The sequence below is a fragment of the Larus michahellis genome, unplaced genomic scaffold (genome assembly GCF_964199755.1).
Source record: "Larus michahellis unplaced genomic scaffold, bLarMic1.1 SCAFFOLD_159, whole genome shotgun sequence".
NCBI lineage: Eukaryota > Metazoa > Chordata > Aves > Charadriiformes > Laridae > Larus > Larus michahellis.
The window spans coordinates 255,976-278,109 of record NW_027436126.1 but is presented as its reverse complement, the minus strand read 5'-3'; the positions used below and the strand labels follow the sequence as shown (position 1 = coordinate 278,109).

Below are 22,134 nucleotides of genomic sequence, written 5' to 3'. Positions count from 1 at the left end.
GGGGTAGTAAGAGATTCGTTAGCTAAACTGAGAGAGGGATTAGAGAAAAGAAAACGAGAGCGAGAGGCTCAGTCCTCCTGGTATGAATCTTGGTTTAATCAGTCACCATGGCTGAGTACCTTAATTTCTACTTTGGCGGGACCCCTCATGATGTTGCTATTGGCTCTGACTTTTGGACCCTGTGTCATTAACAAATTTGTAACCTTTGTTGAAAGCAGGTTAGAAAAAGTGCAGCTAATGGTGATGAAGCAATCAGAACTGGAAATGAAACTTATACCGAACGAAAATCCTGAATTAGATGCAGCTTGTGAGGTATTGTCTAGGTTTGATCAGCAAATCACTTATAAATAAAAGAAGGGGGGGATTGTAATAAGTAACTAAAGGTGATTTGCTGATCGAACAAGTTAAGCAAGAGGAAGGAACCCATTGTGGCAGTCTTGAGAACTCCCTGTTTTACCAGAAGAGACATGTCCACAATATTATCTTGCTACACCAAAATGGGAACTCTTGTTTGACAAAAAGCTTAACCACAATGTTATCAGAATGTATTGTTTTGAGCTGATTCTGTGACCAACATTTTATCTAAACTACCTCAAGCAAGAAGCTACGGAGGGGCGTACCGAAGATGTCGAAACCCGACCTCCGTGAAGATAAAAAGAGCTGCTCAGCTTGCTTGAATTTGCGAGCCTTTGGTGGAGCTGCGACTCCCCGGCCGCCCAGCGCTGCTTTTGCCTTCCTACCTCAATAAATATTTATTGAATCTATTTCGGACTTGATTTATTTTAAATTCAACTATAACATGATGGCGTGGGGTTGGGATTTTGCACGAGGCCTCACACGAGGGTTCACGGGAGGCGTTTTGGGAGGGGGGGGCAGGAGGTGGGTGGTGGCGCATGAGGGGGCTGGAACGAGGCTTTGCACAAGGATTCGCACGGGGCCCTGCACGAGGGTTCACACGACAGTTCATGGGGTGCTGTAGGGGGAAGGGGCGTGGGGGAGGGGTTTGAGGGCAATTTGGAGGGTGAAGGGGGGGGTTCAAGGGGGATATAGGGGGTGGCGAAGGAGGAGGCTTGCGTGAGGGTTGGCATGAGGTTTGGCAGGGAGGGCTGGGGTGGTGGGGTAGGGGCATGAGGGGGCATTTGGGGGCAGGGGAGGCGGTGGATGTAATGCAAGGGGGTTTTGCCCGAGGGTTTGAAGGACAAGTTCCCCAAGGGCTTGTGTTAGGGAGAGCGGGGGGTGTTGGAGGATGTGGGGGACGGGGTTGAGGGGGGATTTGGGAAGGGGGGAGGGGGTTTGCACGAGGCCTTGCATGCTGATTCGCACAAGGGTTCACAGGGGGCTGCGGGGGTTGGGAGAGGGGAAGTAGGGAAGTGGGGGAGGGGCTGTTGGGGGGAGGGGAGAGGGAGGTGGGCGGGGTGGGGGCTGTCACAAGGGTTTGCAGGGGGGTTGGGAGGGGTTGGAAGGTGGGGGAGGGGCTGGCAGAGATTTGGAGGTGGGGGAGGGGTGGATGATGGTACCTGAGTGTTCCCACAAGTTTGCACAGGAGTTTGCAGGAGGGTTCAGAAAAGGGTTCATAAGGGAGTGGGGAAGGGTGGGGGTGGGGGAGGGGAGAGAGATTTGGGAGGTGAGGGAGGGGGCGGTGGCGCACGAGGGGGCTCGTGGTAGTATTTGCGCGAGGCCTCGCACGAGGGATCCTGCAGGGCTGGGGGTTAGAGGTCTTGGGAAAGGGGTCGAGGGGGGATTTGGGGGGGTGGTACAGGAGGGGGCTGGCAGGAGGAGTCGCACCGAGGCCTTGCACAAGGATTCACACAAGGGTTTGCACAAGGATTTGTGGGGGGATTGGGGTGTGGGGGACAGGTTTGAGGGGGTATTTGGGGGTGGGGAAGGGAATGGATGTCGCGCGAGGCATTTTTGCACGAGGCCTTCAACAAGGGTTTCCACGAGGGCTTGTTGTAGGGGGCTGGGGGGGAGCAGTGATTTGGGGGATGAAGGAGGGGGTTGAGGGGGGATTTGGAGGGAGGGGGAGTGCCGGGGGGTGTGCGTGCGGGGGTCCTGAACAAGGATTCACACGAGGGTTTCCACAAGGATTCACACAAGGGTCCCTGGGGGTGGTTGGGGTTTTGGGGAGGGGTGGAGGGTTGGACTCGGGGGTGGGGCAGTGCAGAGGGGATGGGGGGCAGTGCACGAGGGGGCTTGCACGAGGGCTCGCACAGAGATTCACACGAAGATTCACACGAGGCCTTGCATGAGGGTTTGTGGGAGGCTGGAAGATTGCGGGGGGGGTGGGGGTGGAGTGGGGGGATGGTGCAGGAGGGGCCACAATCCAACTCACCGATCTCCTGGGTCCTCCCAAACCTCTGGGTCCCCCCTGAACACCTCGGTCTCCCCAGACACCCCTGTTCCCAACCCCCTGGGTCCCCCCAAAACCCGCCTCCCGGAACACCTGTGTCCCTGCCAAACCCCTGGGTCCACCCAACTCCCGGTCCACCCCCAGACCACCATCTTCTGCCTGTCCCCAACCTCCTGGGTCCCCCCAAAGTCCTTGGTTCCCCCAAACTCTTGAGTTCCCCCACAGTCACCCATCTCCCTCCCACCTCCCCGATCTCCTCTGTCACTCCAAGCCCCTTGGCTTCCCCCATAGACACTCACTTCCAACCTCCTGGGTCTCCCCAACCTCTTGTATACCCCCAAGATCACACCTCCTCCATCTCCTGAGATCCCCCCGAAATGTCGTCACCCTCTTGGCTGACTGGGTGGTGAAGAAGGTGGGGCTGAAGGCCAACCAGACGATGCAGGTGGTGTACATGGCGAAGCCGATGGGTTTGGCTTCACTGAAGGCCTCGGAGACCCCCCGGGCTTTGACAGCATAGACGTTGCAGGTCAACATGAGAAGAAGGGCATAGGCCAATCAGCCCAAGGTGCCACCTTTGGCTATGTCACACCTAGGGACACCATGGGCATCTTCAGGGTTGGGGGTTCAACCCATCTTCTAGTTGATGAGGGAGTGAGGAGAGCAAAGGAGGAGCCAAATGGGAGCAGCCATCAGTTAGAGGCTGCTCAAGGTGAAGGTGATGACAAGTTGGGAGATGGGGCTGATGAAACGGGGAGGGGTCACCGACCATTTGCCAGGGGCGGTGGGGGGGGAGGACAATCAAGAGAAGAGCATGGGGTGCCCAGATGCCTGGGTTCCTTTTCAGACACATGGATCCACCCCCAAACATCGAGATTCCTCCCTACAGGAGGAGAAGGAACCAGCCCATATGCCTCCATCCCCTTGGTTTGCTTGAGCCTCACATGCTTGGGTCCCCTTCCCGGACACCTGGGTCCTCCAGAACTCCATCCTACATCCCTCCTGACCCTCCACCCAAACTCTTGACCCGCGACCCAAAATCCTCCCCACAACATGGACTCCTGAGTCCTTCTTGATCTCCTGCGTCCTCCAGAACTCTTGGTTTCCCCCATAACTCACCTTCCTTGAAGACAGATTAGATGTGGTTGGTCTTGGTAAGGAGCATGGGGTAGGTGGAACCCCATCCTACGTCCCTCAACCTCAACTCATGGGTTCCTCCCTGGACTCCTGTCCCGCCGCGGTCTCCCGCGTCCTCCAAAACCTCCGTGTCCCTCCATGACTCACTCTGCTTTAAGATCCTGTAGATCATGTTGGTCTTGGTGAGGAGTGTGGTGTAGGTGAGGCTCATCCCCAAGCCCAAGAAGAGTTTTGGTAGGGCGCAGGTGCCCACCCTGGGCATCCAGGAGGAGAACACTCCCTCTGGACATCTCACCCTATGTGGACATCCCACCCCACCCATCACGAGGACCCACAGGAAGAACCTCCCCCAAGGAACCCAGATGACCATGGGAATCCACCAGGACACCATGGAGTCCCACCAGGAGATCCAGGGGAAGCACCTATAGGGTCACAGGCATCCAGGAGAAAACTCCCCCATGCACATCCCACCCCACCCACAGAGGACCCATATATCCAGGAAGAGCACCCAGCTGACCATGGGGGGGCCCACCAGGAGAACATGGAGGGGCACCCATGGGACCCAGTTGACTACAGAGGGCTCCCAGAAGATCATAGCAGGGGGCTCCCATGGGGACCTAGGCATTCAGGAGGTGGCACCCAGTTGACCATGGGCGCACTCACAAGACCCTGGAGGGGCACCCATGGGGACCCAGGCATCCAGGGGGAACTCACCTGCAGGCTCAGCCCCTGCACCCACTGTCCCACTGCGCAGTAGGTGCTGCTGCCATTGCCACCCCAGAACTATAAGATGTCATAGCACCCCGGGGCGTCCCCATTCTCATTGAAGGTCACCGACCCCACCACGCTGCCTGCACACAGGGCCTGCAGGGGGCTGAGTGAGCAAGGAGGGGCCGACACCCATGGCCAGAGCGGGCTGAAGGTGCTGAGGGCCAGCAGGAGCAGGATGGCAGGGCTGGGAGGGGGAGAGAGGGGGCTTATGGGGGCACCTTGGGGGGAATCCCATGGTGGGGGGGAGGCACACCCCACACACAATGGAGGGCGCCTGTCGGGGCAGGGGTGGCACCCTACAGTGGGGGGAAGGGGGGTGCTGGCACCCATGGCAGGGGGCCACCCTATGGGGGTGTGGGGAGAGGGGTGGTGGCACCCTATGGGATGCGGGTGGCACTCTATAGACACTGACACCCATGACAGTGTGGGGCTGGCACCCTATAGGGCAGCGGTGTCACTCTATGGGGTATGGGGGCACCCTATAGGGTAAGGGGGGTACCCATAGGGATGGGGAAGGTGGTTACACCCATAGGGATTTGAGGGGGTCCCTAAGGGGTGGGGAAGGGGACACTGGCACCCTATGGGGGAAGGGGCATCTAAGGGGTGGGGAGGGGGCTCTGGCACCCATAGGGGTGGGGGGACACCCTACAGGGACTTGGGGATCCTGGATGCCTGGGTCCTCCCCCCATCCCGCTCCCCTGGGTCACTGCTCCTGGGTGCCTGGGTCCCCTGAGAGCTGTCACCAAACACAGGGCAGGGGTCACCCCCTCCCAGATGCCTGGGTCCCCTCCGCCAAGCTTGACCAAACTCCCATGATCCTCTGCCCCGCCCCCCAATTAAAAGCAGCTGTTAATTACTTGGGGGAGTGTTATTAGGGGTGCCCCTGCAACACCTCCTGGGGGTCCTGCCGTGCGAGGGGGGGTCCTAATCCCTGCCATGGGGCTGACGGGAGATTGGGAGGGCTACTGGAACATTGAGGGGACCCAGAGGGGGTCTAAGGGGACATGGAGGGGTTGAGGGGACATTGGGGGTGGCTGAGGGGACACTGGTGGGGTCTAAGGGGACATATGGGGTTCAGAGGATACTTGGGGGAGTATGGGGGGGCTGAAGGGACATTGGGGGGGGTCTAAGGGGACCCAGTGGGGACTGATGTGACATCTGGGGGGCCAAAGGGGCATGGGGGAGCTGAGGGGACATTGTGGGGCCTTGGGGGAATGAGGGGCCCCAGAGTGAGTTAAAGAGGACATGGTGTGGCTAGGGGGACATTGGCAAGGGGCTACAGGAGGCTGAGGGGACATTGGGGGGGTGTCTAAGGGGACATTTTGGGTGGCTGAAGTGACATTAGCAGGGGCGAAGGGGCCTGAGGGCAGCCAGAGGGTGTTTAAGGGGACATGGGGGTGTTGAGGGGACATTGGAGAGGCTGGGCAGACGTTGGGGGCGTGCGGCTGAGGGGACACTGGGGCGCTGAGGGGGACCCGGTGGCGCTGAGGGGGCTGTGGGTGCTCGGGGGTCTGAGGGTACCCGGGGGACGTGAGGAGGGCCCGTGGGGGGTGAGGGGACGCTGGGGGACCCGGGGATGCACCAGCCTGAGGTCGCGGAGCCGTCCCTATTACGTCCCCTAATTATTATTAATGCCCCTAATACCATAGGGGCATTATGGTATCAGGTTCCCAATACTGGGAGCGTTATGGTGGCTGTACCCCACTTTTAGGGTGTTGCAGTAAGAGGCAAAATGGTTCTGTCAAGAAATAAACCCCCTTGCGTCCTAACACTCCTCACCGAGGCGGGAGGCCGAGTGCGGCTGGGTTTAAGTTCTGAGTGATGTCCAGTTCACCACTATCAGTCCAGTCATGTTTTAATATGTATTAAACTGTTACGATTTGGATACACTAATAGTGGGCTGCGCCTTCAGTCTAGTTGTGCTCATGAACCAGCACGGCCACTCTCGAGTCTCTGGTCGCGTTCAGTGAGAAACTGAAACGACCAGCTACTTAAACAGTGCGGTTTATTTAAGCAACAGATAGAGAGGTTCAGCCCGTTGACTGGTCCCAGAAGCCAAAGGCAGTCTGTGATGGAGTCCTCCTTGACTTGTTCACGATGGTGTCTTCCCTCATGCCGCCCCTTTCTTGGGCTATTTTTATACTAATTTTTACCTTCAAGGTGGAGTTTGAGTGACTTCAGTGTCGTGGTTTAGCCTCAGACAGCAACAAAGAACCACGTGCCGCTTGCTCGGGCATTCCCAATACAGGAAGAATTGGAAGAAAAAGGCAAGACTCTTGGGTTGAGACACAGGCAGTTTAACAGAACAGCAAAGGGAACAAGAAACACCAACAATAACACGGATAGAGGAATATACAAACAGGATTATGGAACCACCGCTCCCTGACCAGACCCAGGCCACCCCAGCCCGCTCCAAGTGGCAACTTCCTGCCCCCTCCCCAGGCAGCTCAGGGTGGGCATGGCTCACATGGCGTGGAATACCAGGAAAAATTAACCCTATCCCGGCTGGAAGCAGGACATTATACACCCCTTAGTCCATACCATCTATGGTATGGCCCAGATCTTACAGGTTCCAATGAATTGCCACCACTTTCCCCTGCCATATATATATATACACATATATATTCATGCAGATATAATGCCCTTAGTTTATGGGCCATCCCTCCAAGGTGTCCGTTGAGTTATTTTCATCTTTGATGGAGCTTTGGGCTCCATCTGTTAGAAGAGTCTCTCAGGGCAGGTGAGATGCTGGGTGGTGCTGGCCTCTTGCATGCTGTATTGTCGGAGCTTGTGACGGGTGCATCCGGCGTGGCTCATGCCCACAGTGCGTGGGCTGAAGATGTAGATCTTGAGGAAGTTGCTGGGCGCCAGCTGCTGAGGTCAGTTCTGATCCCATCACCCCTGTGCCTTACTTGTAGTACAACTGATAGCAGTTATAGTAATGAGGACATACAGTGACAGTGTTACTTAGCAATTAACAACATACAATTTGATTCATTGGCTATTCTCACCCAAAATCAGATCCCCATGAGGTACACATCGGACTTCCCCATCCTTCCGCATCACCCACCAAGTGCACCCAGGCCCTTGGGCAAAAGCAGGCCCATGGATGGGTTTGCCTTTGCTTGAGGCAGGACTGACCCAGACTGTCTTCCCTGGCATATTCTTCATGAGCACTACGGGGACTTTATCCCCTTCTACGGTATGTGGAAGTTTCAAAACTGCCACTTGGGCAGGGTCAGCCCCCCATTTGTAGATCCCCTGGGGTTAACTAGCCAGGTAGCCTTTGCTAAATGTGCATCCAATGTTTTAAAGTCCCACCACCCATTGCTCTCAGTGTAGTTTTTAACAGTCCATTGTATCGTTCTATCTTCCCAGAGGCTGGTGCGTGACAGGGGATGTGATACACCCACTCAATGCCATGCTCTTTGGCCCAGGTGTCTATGAGGCTGTTTCCGAAATGAGTCCCGTTGTCCGACTCAGTTCTCTCTGGGGTACCATGTCACCACAGGACTTGTTTTTCAAGGCCCAGGATAGTGTTCCGGGCAGTGGCATGGGGCACAGGGTATGTTTCCAGCCATCCGGTGGTTGCTTCCACCATTGTGAGCACATGGCGCTTGCCTTGACGGGTTTGTGGCAGTGTGATATAATCAATCTGCCAGGCCTCCCCAGATTTGTATTTCAGCCATCGCCCTCCATACCAAAGAGGCTTCAAACGCTTGGCTTGCTTGATTGTAGCGCATGTCTCACATTCATGGATGACCTGTGCAACAGTGTCCATGGTCAAGTCCACCCCTCGGTCACGAGCCCATCTATATGTCGCATCTCTTCCTTGATGGCCTGAGGAGTCATGGGCCCATCGAGCTATGAAGACTTCACCCTGATGTTGCCAGTCCAGATCCACCTGAGCCACTTCAATCCTAGCAGCCCGATCCACCTGCTGGTTGTTCTGATGTTCCTCCGTGGCCCGATTCTTCGGTACATGGGCATCTACATGGCGTACTTTCACAACCAGCTTCTCTATCCAGGCAGCAATATCTTGCCATAGGTCAGCAGCCCAGATGGGTTTGCCTCTGCGCTGCCAGTTGCCCTGCTTCTGCTGCTGTAGCCACCCCCACAGAGCATTTGCCACCATCCATGAGTCAGTGTAGAGTTAAAGTACTGGCCATTTTTCTCGCTCAGCAATGTCCAAAGCCAGCTGAATAGCCTTCACCTCTGCAAACTGCCTCGATTCACCTTGTCCTTCACTGGCCTCTGCAACTTGTCGTGTAGGACTCCACACAGCAGCCTTCCACTTTCGATGCTTTCCCACAGTCTGGCAGGACCCATCAGTGAACAGGGCATATTTCTTCCCATTTTCTGGCAGTTTATTATATGGTGGGGGCTCTTCTGCACGCGTCACCTCCTCCCCGGGTGACATTCCGAAATCTTTGCCTTCTGGCCAGTCCGTGATCACCTCCAGAATTCCTGGGCGACTGGGGTTTCCCATTCGAGTTCGCTGTGTGATCAGTGCAATCCACTTACTCCATGTGGCATCAGTTGCATGATGTGTGGTGGGGACCCTTTCTTTGAGCATCCAACCCAGCACCGGCAGTCGAGGTGCTGGGAGGAGCTGTGCTTCTGTGCCAACTACTTCCGAAGCAGCTCGAACCCCTTCATATGCTGCCAAGATCTCTTTTTCTGTTGGAGTGTAGCAGACACTCCAACAGAAAAAGATCCAGATCCTGTGGATCCCCGACTCCTCCAAAACCCCAGGGGTCGACCTCGGGTCTCCCCTGGTGCTTTCTGCCAGAGGCCCCAGGTAGGGCCGTTCTCCCCGGCTGCGCTGTAGAGCACGTTTTCAACGTCTTGTCCTGCCCGGGCTGGCCCCAGGGCCACTGCATGGACTGTTTCCTGTTTGATTTGTTCAAAAGCTTGTCGTTGCTCAGGACCCCATTTAAAATCGTTCTTCTTCCGGGTTACTTGATAGAGAGGGATTACAATTAGTCTGTAATGTGGGATATGCATTCTCCAAAAACCCACAATGCCTAAGAAAGCTTGTGTTTCCTTTTTACCAGTTGGTGGAGACATAGCTGCTATTTTGTTGATCACATCCATTGGGATCTGACGGCGTCCATCCTGCCATTTTATTCCTAAAAACTGGATCTCCTGCACAGGTGCCTTGACCTTACTTCGTTTTATGGCAAAACCCACTTTCAGAAGGATTCAGATTGTTTTACTCCCTTTCTCAAAAACTTCTGCTGTGTTTCCCCATACAATGATGTCATCGATGGATTGCAGATGTTCTGGAGCCTCACCCTGTTCCAGTGCAGTCTGGACCAGCCCATGGCAAATGGTGGGGCTGTGTTTCCACCCCTGGGGCAGTCGATTCCAGGTGTACTGGACGCCCCTCCAAGTGAAAGCAAACTGTGGCCTGCACTCTGCTGCCAAAGGGATTGAGAAGAATGCATTCACGGTATCAATCGTGGTGTACCACTTGGCTGCCTTGGACTCCAGTTCGTACTGCAGTTCTAGCATGTCCGGCACGGCAGCACTCAGCGGTAGCGTGGCGTCATTCAGGCCACGATAGTCTACAGATAGCCTCCACTCTCCATTAGATTTCCTCACTGGCCATATGGGACTGTTAAAGGGTGAGCAAGTTTTGCTGATCACTCATTCAACCTCTAGTTGACGGATCAGCTTATGGATGCAATCAGAGAGTCTCGATTAGTGCGATATTGCCACCTATGCACCGTTGTGGTAGCAATTGGCACCTGCTGTTCTTTGACCCTCAACAACCCCACAACAGAAGAGTCCCCCTGTAGGAATGTGTCTGAGAGAAAATGGTCACGTGAGCCAGCCTCCCTACTATGAGAGATTAGATTAAGAGCAAAACAGGTGGTAGAAGATGGAATTAGTACATGGGAAAAACGGGAACTGAGAAGGTAGAAAACATGTTGTGCTAATGACTAAGCAATTTACTATGTGAATTCTTGTAACCAACCTGATCTGTGAATGAACTGCATGGACAGTGCGTGAACAGAGACTGTAAGCCAATCATATAGCTGCCGCTAGCGCGTGCTCTTATTGCCTGTCTATATCTACTCTGTGAAAACTTGAATAAAGGGAGAACGATCATACTCATATTGAGACTCCATCGTTACTCCGGGTCCGTCTCCCACTCCAACATCTGGTGGCAGAGGATGGTTCAGCGCGACTGAGTTCTCCGAGACTGCGGTAAGCAGCTAGAGGAGGGGAGTGGGAAACTTCAGCTGGGAGACATGCTGCTTGGGTGCATCAGCGGGAGCAGACAACGGCGTGAGGTCGCTCTTCACCTCCCAGGCACAGCTATGGAAACAGAAGCTGCGGCCACACTACTCGCTGGGATCCTCTCCAGGAGAGGGATTGAAACACCAGCGAAACAGTTGCTCAAACTGATTAAGCTGGGGCAGGAGATGGGGCAACAAGTAACAAAAGAAGAAGGGGCTATATTAAGACTTCTCCTGCATATGCCCTCTAAGAGAGGGGTGAAATACGATGAGCGTATGCTCCGAAGGTTGTTAACCTGGTGCAGATAGAACAGATTCGCACCAGAGCCCCAGACAGCTTTTAAACCAGAAATATGGGAGGCTGTTGGGAAAAAACTGTGGGAAGTGATAAGTAAAGGAGACAAAGAGGCATCACCGTTAGCGACGACATGGTGGTTGGTGTTATCGACCTTACAAGATATGAAGGCGGAGCGAGCCACGGCAGCCGGGGCTTTTGCAGTGTTACAACCCACGGGAGGGGGATCGAACAGGCCAGGTCCGAAGGTCTGGGACAATCCCCTGCTGATCCCCTCTGCTCCACCTGAGGCCGATGGAGGAGGCAGAATGTCAGCAGAGACGGACAGAGCCGGAGCTGTTTGCACCTGCCATTGCCCACCCCAACCCCCACACTCCCTCCCCTCCCCAGTCGTCCCCCTGAGATAAAAGTGCTGGTTTTGTATGTCTGCTGTGTAAGTGTGTGTGGGCGCCAGCTTATACCTGCTGATCAGCATGTGTGCTACTGTTTGCTTTTTGTTGTGTGCAGTGTCGTTAGCTGACTCCATTTGAGCAGGTATTCTGCCCGGTGTGGTACTGTTCTCATATGCGTCTAGGGCTGACACTCCGTCAAGTGAAGAAGTTTGTATATACACAGTGTTTAGACGTAAGGCGAGCGCGCCCCAAGTAGATATACCAGGATGGGCTGTAGAACTGATGGAAGTCCTGAAATATTGGGGGAGTTTTCACCAGCCGACACGTTTACACTCTCGGGAACGGCTCGCCCGTGCAGGGCGTATCACTGGTTGTTTGTTGTTTGTCTATAAGGTCATGGTTGATTGGGAAAAGGAGTTGAGCCAAAATCTATAGGATGCTCTGTAGGAAAATGAGAAACTTAAGGAAAAATGAGAAACTGAGCTCTTGTTGCAAAGGCAGACTTTTATGTCAGTCATGAGTGATGAAAAAAAAAAAGAAAAAAAAAGAAAAAAAAGAAAAAAAAAGAAAAATAATAAAAAAAAAAGAGAAAAAAAAAAAGAAACCAAACAGGAACAATTAGATGGGAAATGTGCCACGTTAGCACAAAAGTATGCCATAAGCATTACGAGAAAGCATCAGAAAAAGAGAAATAGGACACCTGATTCAAAGTAGTACCACAGAGATATGTTTTTGGTTTTTTCCTATATGTGTCTATGTTATTGCATGCCTTAGTAGATTGCTCTGTGTTATACCCTGCGAGACTAAAATGAACCCAGCAGAAGCGGTCTCTTGAGCAAGGGGGTGGAATATGGGAAAGCAACAGAAGATCGGCGAGGAGGACTGTAAATACATGCAAGGGACTCACACCTGGGTGCTGGAAAACACAGATATCACACCAATTGTTATTCAGTCTCGGGTGCTGGCAAGAAAAACATTTGGACGATGTAAGCCTGTAATGGACTCACAGACACCTTATCTAGCTGCTTGAGAATCTTGGCCTGTTGTGGAAGAAGATCAAAGCACAGTACCAGCAAGAACAGGGAGTCCGCATGCGCTCTTGCTAACAAGGACTCTTTTGCTGCCAAGGATTCGTGATAACAAGGACTCTCTTGCTGCCAAGGATAAGTTTAACAATGCTACTAGTACCGCTATTTCTGAGTTATTGCTAGATGTAGATAGTATTCGATATGCGATGTTGCAAAACAGAACAGCTACTGATTTTTTGCTTTCAGCTCACAGACATGGTTGTCAAGATTTTAAAGGACTGTATTGTATGAATCTAAGTGACCACTCCAAATCCATCCATGCCCAGCTGCAGGAACTGCACTGACCGAACCAGCAACTTGTGGAGACCACTGGGTGAAATCTCTTTGCTGGATGGACTTGGGGGTGGGGTTGGTTGAAGCAAATTATACTCATCGCCTGTGTGGAAGGAATTTGTCTGTTATGTTTAGTATGCTGTTTGCCGTGTTTAATAAGCATTATACGATCAGTTGTAGATGCCGCTTTGCATCGTACCCTTGTATGAGTTGTAGCATATGTTGCTGTAAAAACTATGTGTGTATCCATGAGAACCTGACCTTCACAGAAGAAGATAACAAGAAGGGATTACAACAATGTAGTCACGTATCAGACAGCTGCTGTTAGCAAAGCTGGATCATGAGTTTGGTGAGACTCGCTGCATACGCTGGCCACGCGTGCAGCGACTCTGGCCTGTACTTTTCTACTCAATCCAGTGCAGGAGAGTCTGGTGGGACTGGCTGCATACGCTGGCCACGCGTGCAGCGACTCTAGCCTGTACTTCTCCACTCACTCCAGTGCAGGATATAGGGGGGCTGTCTCGGGTCAGAGAGGGGGAGAGAGACATGAGCGAGGGGGAGAGAGACATGAGCGCACTTTGAAGATACAGGGGATGCCCTGAAGCGCTGTGTCTGCCCCCCCCATAAGTTCTATGTTCATTAACCCCAACAGCTCCGAAGGCATTACAGCACGTTGCAAGATAAGATATAGTCTACTACTGCTGCAAGACGCACTGAACACCTTCCTACAAGAATTTCAACTTTATGCCCTGATAGGACAGTGGGATGATGCACTCGCAAAGAGCCTGACTGCATTAGAGTGGGTATTTTTGCCACATACCTTTTCAAAACCAGTAACTATGATGATTGAAATGTTACCGTGATTGTTTTTCCAGGGTCGTTTGTGCTGTCACCAGCTTTCTGGAATGGATCCAAGCCACATACATGTCCCCATCAAAAAGGATGACCTTGACCCTTAGTTATCACAATTTGACATGTTGTTGCAAAAAATATTCGTCCTTTACATGATCAGCTAAAAGCTCAAATACTAAAGATTCAAGACTTAATGAACCGCAATGTATTTGAAATATTACAAAAGGATTTCTCATGGGTAAATCCAAAGAAATTGGCTTTCTGGGCTAAATTTAAGAATCTGGGTATTTATTGCCTTAGCAGGGTTCTTTTTGATTCTGTTTTTAATTGTGTTTAGTATATAACCTGCTAAGAGCGTCACAATGACTAGAAGCACAAGTCATGGCGACCTTGTTAATAAATGGCCTGGTGTTAAACAAAAAAGTGGGAGATGTGGCAGATCTACGAGCAGAGGCCTGCGTACGGCCAAAGACACAGTGAGCAGAGCACACAGTAACCACAGAGCCAAGAGAACAGTTCATACCTTCACTCCATCCTGTGACGACCATATAACATTTTCGAATCTCGGACAAAGAACAGGGCTAAGTATTCTTCCTTCGCTAGGAACAGCAACGGCATTAAATATGTTGAATAAGATAGGGTGTTGGGCAAGTAAACAGATAAACCTTACAACTGAAATCATATCTAGCTTGCTTACTGATGCTGATAGCATTCGGCGTGCTACATTGCAAAATTGAGTGGCTATTGATTTTTTGCTGTTAGCTCAGGGTCATGGATGTGAAGATTTTGAAGGTATATGTTGTATGAACCTTTCCAACCACTCATCATCCATTCATAAGCAGTTACGGGAGCTGAAGGATAACATGTCCAAATTAAAAGTGGTCAAAAATGGTTTTGATGGTTGGTTAAGCTCATGGGGTATAACAGGATGGTTATCAGACTTACTAAAGCAAGGGCTCATGCTATTGTTGGTTATATTATTATTGATTATGGTAGCCTCATGTGTTCTCCGCAAAGTGACTGACATGATAGAAAATGCCATGCATAAGGTCTGGCTGGCTCAAGAAGAAAAAGGGGGTATTGTAGGAATGTGTCTGAGAGAAAATGGTCATGTGAGCCAGCCTCCCTACTATGAGAGATTAGATTAAGAGCAAAACAGGTGGTAGAAGATGGAATTAGTACACGGGAAAAACGGGAACTGAGAAGGTAGAAAACATGTTGTGCTAATGACTAAGCAATTTACGATGCGAATTCTTGTAACCAATCTGATCTGTGAATGAACTGCATGCACCGCGCGTGGACAGTGTAACTAGCTAATCAGAAATAAGCGAGTCGCGTGTACGGCTACAACACGGTATAAAAGATGATGATCTGTGCTTAATAAACGGCTTCTGTTGATTCACATTGGATCGTCCGGAGTCCAGTTATTTCTCCTCAGGAGGGCGCCGTGGCGATCCCATCAGTGGGAGCTCCCACCAATGGGAGCGTAGTACCGGGGGTGCGGGTTGCTGGGGTGGGGGGTGCTGTTTACACTTCTACAGATCAGCCGCTAAACAGAGGCACATCTCTTGACACTCAGATGTGACACTGAGGATACAGAACATCTCATCAGACGGGCTCTCTGTTTAGACGTAGGTTCTGGCGCTGGAAGAGCTCTTTATAAATGCAGCTTTTTCCAAATCTTTTCCTGGTCTGAGCTCCTTGACAGCGTCCAGAGTCAGAGCATCCTTAGAGAGAGCTCGTTATTTTGATCTCCTTTTACACAACTGGAATGACTTTTATTTTCCAGGAGCTGTAAAAAGAAGAGCTTGTTCTCTCTTCCAGTGACTGGCATCCAGAGTTACAGGTTTGAACCTGTACTTCCAAGGCCTCCTCTTGTAGTTAAACTTGTGCTCGTTGCCTTTCGTCCTTCCACAGGACGCCACTGAGGAGAGTCTGCTTCCACGTGTCTCCCAGTCAGAGAGCTCCCTCTCTCTCAGCCACGTCTTGTGTGTAAAATTCTCCAGTCCCTTCATCATTGTGGCTCTTTGCTGGGCTCGCTCCAGAATGTCCAAGCCTTGACCTGGAGAGCCCAGATCCGGTCACAAAAATTATACACGTAAAAGAAGAAGACAAATACACAAATAAGGCCATCTGCAGAATTCAAAATCCACCTCTTGCCATATTTCACAATAATTTCTATCTACTCTTTTACACCTTACGAACTTCAATACTTAACGCAAAAGGAAAAGACCTTTATGGAGCCAATCACATCATCTCTCCCAGGATCTGTACGATTTGCTGGCTAGTGGCCTTCCCTGGGGAGCTGGAATTTTAGAAGGCTTGGCTGATCCTGGCCGAGAACCTGCTCAGGGTGTGGGTCTGCTTGTAACGGGAACAGCCTCTGACATACCCGAGCACACAGACTGGATCTCTGAAATGTCAGAGGCGTCACTGCCTCGGTGGCTACTTGCCCTGCTGCCAGCCTTGCCTCCTGCTCGGCTTCCAGCTCTGCTCGGAGTTGTTCTGGTTTCTCGAAAGACAAAAGATACCCATCAGTATTAGAGGTAAGGACGGAAAAGGTGTGCAGGTAGCCCCCAAAATTCCTCATTGCACCAACTAAACTTCACTAGCACATCTCATTAAAAATGTATCACCCTGGCAACTTTTCGTGACTTGCTAGACGTGCATTGCTTATTCACTCAACAGCCGGATCCTTCTTTTCTCTTTCCCCTGCCGTTTTCTCAATTATTAACTGAAAGATTTAATGTCACATTTATTGTCATTTTTGCCACGCCAACTCCAACATATTTTAACATTGAATAAAATCCATGAGAATGTAACGCATTTATTTTGGACACAGATGAGTTATGTGCAGAACTTGCTTATTCTGATACTTTCTGCCAGCAGGAATGAACCACTGTCAAAGGAAGTCAGCATGATAATAGAGTGCTCAACATGCTAAATCACTGTTAATCAATCACCTATTAATACATAGACACAACCTGACGAGCAGTTTTGCTAACTCTGCAGCTATTCATATTAAATAATACACCCATCTACAAGAAGGGTCGGAAGGAGGATCCGGGGAACTACAGGCCTGTCAGCCTGACCTCGGTACCAGGAAAGATCATGGAGAGGATCATCTTGAGTGAGCTCTCACGGCAAGCGCAGGGCAGCCAAGGGATCAGGGCCAGCTAGCAGGGGTTTAGGAAGGGGAGGTCCTGCTTAACCAACCTGATCTCTTTCTGTGACCATGTCACCCGCCTTCTGGATGCGGGGAAGGCTGTGGACGTTGTCTATCTGGACTTTAGCAAGGCCTTTGACACTGTCCCCCCACAGCCTTCTCCTGGAGAAGCTGGTGAATCATGGCATAGACAAGTGTACTCTTCGCTGGGTGAAAACCTGGCTGGCTGGCCGTGCCCAGAGAGTTGTGATTAATGGGGTGAAATCCTCTTGGCAGCCGGTCATCAGTGGTGTCCCTCAGGGCTCAGTTTTGGGGCCAGTTCTCTTTAATATCTTTATCAATGATCTGGATGAGGGGATTGAGTGCACCCTCAGTAAGTTTGCAGATGACACCAAGCTAGGTGGGAGTGTTGATCTGCTGGAGGGTAGGAAGGCTCTCCAGAGGGACCTGGACAGGCTGGATCGATGGGCCAAGGCCAACTGTATGAGCTTTAATAAGGCCAAGTGCCGGGTCCTGCATTTCGGTCACAACAACCCCAAGCAACACTACAGGCTTGGGGAAGAGTGGCTGGAAAGCTGCCCAGCAGAAAAGGACCTGGGGGTGCTGGTGGACGGCCAGCTTCACATGAGCCAGCAGTGTGCCCAGGTGGCCAAGAGGGCCAACAGCATTCTGGCTTGTATCAGGAACAGCGTGGCCAGCAGGAGTAGGGAAGTGATGGTGCCTCTGTACTCGGCACTGGTGAGGCCTCACCTCGAGTGCTGTGTTCAGTTCTGGGCCCCTCTGTACAAGAGGGACATTGAGGTGCTGGAGCGTGTCCAGAGGAGAGCTACCAGGCTGGTGAGGGGTCTGGAGACCAGGGCATATGAGGAGAGGCTGAGGGAGCTGGGCATGTTTAGCTTGGAGAAGAGGAGACTGAGGGGAGACCTCATTGCCCTCTACAACTCCCTGAAAGGAGGGTGTAGAGAGGTGGGTGTTGGCCTCTTCTCCCAGGTGAATAATGACAGGACCAGAGGAAATGGTCTGAAGCTGCGGCAGGGCAGGTTTAGATTAGATATTAGGAAGAATGACTTTACTGAAAGAGTGGTCAGGCACTGGAACAGCCTGCCCAGGGAGGGGGTTGAGTCACCATCCCTAGAGGTATTTAAGGAACGTCTAGAAATTCTGCTCAGGACAGCGGTGGCCTCCTCACCCCACAGCCAGACCCTGGCTGGGCAGGGCAGGCCCACAGTGCCTGCAGAGGGCCAGAGGCTCCAGCTCCAGCCTTTCCCTGAGGCTGGGCATTCAGGGAAGAACCTCCTTGGAGATGCTGGGGATGGAAGCCAGGATCTCCCACATGCAAAGTGGGCGCTCTGCCACTGAGCTACACCCTCTGGAGCCTTCCCAGCAGGAGACACTCTCCTCCCATGAGGGGTCTGTGACAAGCACAGCCCCGTTGTCCCCTGGGTGCCCAGGGACCCTCTGCAGGAAACAGCACTTGAGCCCTCCTGAGATAGGGGAAGTCCGCGCTGCCTCTCCCCTGGGGCCTGATCCCGGCACAGGGCTGCACTGCAGAGCACTGCCCCTCCAGCGTCTCTGAAGGGCGATGGGGCAGAAGGAGGCTCTGGCTGCAGGTGCTGCTCCCACGCTCTGGCCCCCTCCAGGGCTAACGGAGAGGAGAAAACTCCTGAGCCTCCTCTGCCCCCCAGGGCAAGGGCAACCCCCCTGTGTGCCACATCTGTGCACAGCGGCACAGGAGGAGAAGTACAACAGGGTGAGGGACATGCCCTCCCTGGGGTGAGGTGCCCGCAGGCTCTGATGGCACCCCAGGGTGTGCAATGGGGCAACATGGGGGCAGAAAGCTCACACGCCCTCATCCATGTAGCGGGCCTCCTCCTGCACCCCCCTCTGCCCCGCAGCATCCCTGGAGGTGGGGTGAAGGGCAGGTGTCCATCTCCATGGGGCTGATGCCCAGAGAGGAGCATATTGGTGTGTTACCAGTCATTGGAGCAGGGGGGCAAAGGGGGACAAGAAATTCTGCTCAGGACAGCGTGTGACTAAACAATATCGATGGCCATGCACTCCGGTGGGTGATCCTCAGTGTGTCTTTTTCAGCTGCCCTGGGCACATCAGAGGTCTCACTGCAACACCCCCCCGGGGGAAGGATGCTGCCATTCAGGCCGCAGCTCCAGGGAGTGCCTCTCCCCGAGACTATGGGTCCAGTGGCCTCTGCTCTGGGAACTGAAGACAAGGTGCAGGAGGCACCTGAGGAGGGGAACAGACTCTGCACCATTGAGCATGACAAAGAGGAGAGAAACTGGGTCGTGCAGAGACCCCGCAGAGGACACATCCCGATCCTGTGGAGCAGGGAAGGAGGCACAGCTGGAGACCACCCCAAAGCAGCCCTGAGTGGAGAGTCCTGCCCAGAGGGAGGCTGGGGACTTGTGGGGCTGGAGGAAGGCTCCTTCTAAGGCGCAGATGTGCAGGTCCAGGGCAGGGACAGTGCTCTGGCAAGAGGTGAAGGAGCAAGCAGGGCTGGGGCAGGCTGGAAGGCGGCAGACGGGCTCTGCAAAAAGCAGAGGGAGAAAAATCACTGCTGAAGCCCAGGACTGAACCAGGGACCTTTAGATCTTCAGTCTAACCCTGTCGCAGCTGAGCTCCTTCAGCCCTGCCCCAGCAGCCCTTGTCCCTGGGACACCCCTGCCAGGCCCCAGGCTGAGACAGACGAGGAGTGCTCCTCAGGGAGGTTCCCAGGGAAAAGCTGTGCCCAGCCCCGGACAGAGGGGACCGGGCCCCTCCCTGCCTCCAAGGCCAGGTGGGCTCCAGCTTTGGTGGAGGCCACGTTACGCTGGGCGTGCCAAGATGTGTGTGGGCCTCGTACAAAGGGGACAGTAGTGAAGGTAAGTGGGCAGGCCAGGCATGTGCAGCTGCAAAGGCTGAGGGTCAAAGAAGCATAGGACCGATGGAAGACCTTATCGCCTGGAAAGCCTCCTCCCACACATTTTTTCCCTTGCTGAACTTTGCTGCTTCGTTCCCAGCTCCTCTCCCTCCTTCCCCCTGAGCAGTGCAGGGCGATGGGGAATGGGGGTCCTGGTCAGTCCATAACAATTCCTCTCTGCTGCTCCTTCCTTCTAACACTTTTCCCATGGGGTCCCTCTTACAGGCTACAGTCTTTCGAGACAAACCTGCTACAGCATGGGCTCTCCTCAAGCTGAAATTCTTTCAGGAAATATCCAACCTCTCCAGTGTTGGGTCCTCCACCGAGTGCAGGGATTACCTCCTCTGCTGTGCTCCTCTCCTTAGGCTGCAGGGAAATACCTGCTTTACTGTGGTATTCTCCACAGGCTGCAGGAGACCATCTGCTCTGGCACTTGTAGCACCTCCTCTCCCTCCTTCTTCACTCACCCTGGTGTTTTCAGGGCTGTTTCTCACACTGGTTTTTCCCTCACTCCTCTCCCACTCGAGCACTTGTGTCCTTTCTTAAATACACTCTCACAGAGGTTCCACCATCCTCATTGATGGGCTCAGTTTTGGCCAGTGGTGGGTTTCTTTTGGAGCCGTCTGGAACCAGCTCTGTCTGGCACGGAAGCAGCCCCTGGTCTCTTCTCACAGAGGCCCATCCCTTCAGCCCCACCACTACCAAACCCTGGAGACGGACACCAATTCCACAAGCCCTGGCTCTGCACCACAAACACTCTGGTGTGAGTCCTCACCCCGTGTGGGCACACGGTACAAACTGCACTCCGAGGATTTTTCCTCCTTGGCACTTTCCAGCCCAGCCCAGCTCCCTCCAAGCTCTGCCACCTCCCCTGCCCTCTCTCCATCCCAGCCCAGTCTGCGCTGGCCCAACAGCAGAGCCTGCCCCAGGGTGCTGCAGAGCTCTGGGCACTCACTCCACAGCCACAGCCCCTCTGAAGGGCACCGCAGCTGCTGGGGGGCAGAGGAGGGTCAGCCCCAGAGATGGGGGGCACGTGGGCACAAGGCAAAGGCAGTCAGTGGGCCCCTGTGTCCTCCTCCCCAGGATATTCTGAGGGGTCTGCAGCCCCTCACTGCCATCCCCTCTCCCCAGCCCAGTACAAGAGCCCTGGCCCTGGGGACCCTCAGGCAGCTCCTGCCGCCCCAGTGACAGAGTGGCACTGGGACAGCCTGCCCCAGGCTGCTGCAGCCAGAAAGGTCTTCTCATCTCCCGTTTATTCAGCCCTGCTGCTGATGGGTCTCAGAAAAAGAAGTGTTAGCTGGTTCATTTTTTGTTTATTTAAACACACACTGACTGAAACACGCTTACTGAGTCTTCATTTACATAATTTTTTTTGGTCACAGACAAGAAGTGAAAAGTTAAGGAGGAGGGGAGGAATAGTGAATGCTTGTCACACCAGATGCTGCGAATCCTTTGCAGAGGAAGGTACACAGTCTATGGCTGATGAAAAAATGTCCAATCAGTTTCCTCAGGGCATCCTTGAGCTCCTGGTTCCTCATGCTGTAGATGAGGGGGTTCACTGCTGGAGGCACCACCGAGTACAGAAATGACACCACTAGATTCAGGAACGAAGAGGAGACGGAGGGCGGCTTCAGGTTGGAAAACACCCCAGTGGTGATAAAGAGGGAAACCACGGCCAGGTGAGGGAGGCACGTGGAAAAGGCTTTCTGTCTTCCCTGCTGTGAGGGGATCCTCATCACAGCCCTGAAGATCTGCACATAGGACACCGCAATGAAAACAAAACATCCCAAAAAGCCAAAAGCACTAACCACCAGAAGGCCAGCTTCCCTGAGGTAGTCTGATTGTGAGCAGGAGAGCTTGAGGATCTGCGGAGTTTCACAGAAGAACTGGTCTAGGCCATTCCCTTGGCAGAGAGGTATTGAAAATGTACTGGCTGTGTGCAGCAGAGCAGTGAGAAACCCACTGCCCCAGGCAGCTGCTGCCATGTGGACACAAGCTCTGCTGCCCAGGAGGGACCCATAGTGCAGGGGTTTGCAGATGGCAACGTAGCGGTCATAGGACATGACAGTGAGAAGATAAAACTCTGCTGACATCAAGGTGAGAAATAGAAAGAGCTGTGCAACACATCCAGTGTAAGAGATGGCGCTGGTGTCCCAGAGGGAATTGGCCATGGCCTTGGGCAGAGTGGTGGAGATGGCACCCAGGTCAAGGAGGGAGAGGTTGAGGAGGAAGAAGTACATGGGGGTGTGGAGGCGGTGGTCACAGGCTACGGCAGTGATGATGAGGCCATTGCCCACGAGAGCAGCCAGGTAGATGCCCAGGAAGAGCCCGAAGTGCAAGAGCTGCAGCTCCCGCGTGTCTGCGAATGCCAGGAGGAGGAAGTGGGTGATGGAGCTGCCGTTGGACATCGGATCCCTTTGTTCCCGAGGTACTGCCAAAGGAGGAAAGCACACTCACAAGTCAGGACAGCTCTGAGCAAATCTCTTCCCATTGCCTGCCCTTCCAAACCCAAGACCCGAAAACACACTTTGCCTTTGTCCTTTTTTGCGGGAGCTTTCTGCATTGCCCTTGTTGGAGCTCTCATTGTTGCTGGCCAAGTATGCCGTGAGGAGCAGAGCTCTGCTTGTGGGCTCCCAAGGAGTCATCCC

The 22,134-nt window shown here is 53.1% G+C and overlaps 1 protein-coding gene across 1 annotated transcript; it reads right to left on the bottom strand.

Annotated features, from left to right (window-relative positions):
• Positions 1-20,883: 20,883 nt before the first annotated feature.
• Positions 20,884-21,894, bottom strand: LOC141737058 (olfactory receptor 14A16-like). The gene has a single exon (XM_074571671.1). It carries the CDS (start codon positions 21,892-21,894, stop codon positions 20,884-20,886), a length of 1,011 nt encoding a protein of 336 aa, XP_074427772.1.
• Between the last annotated feature and the right edge of the window lie 240 nt (positions 21,895-22,134).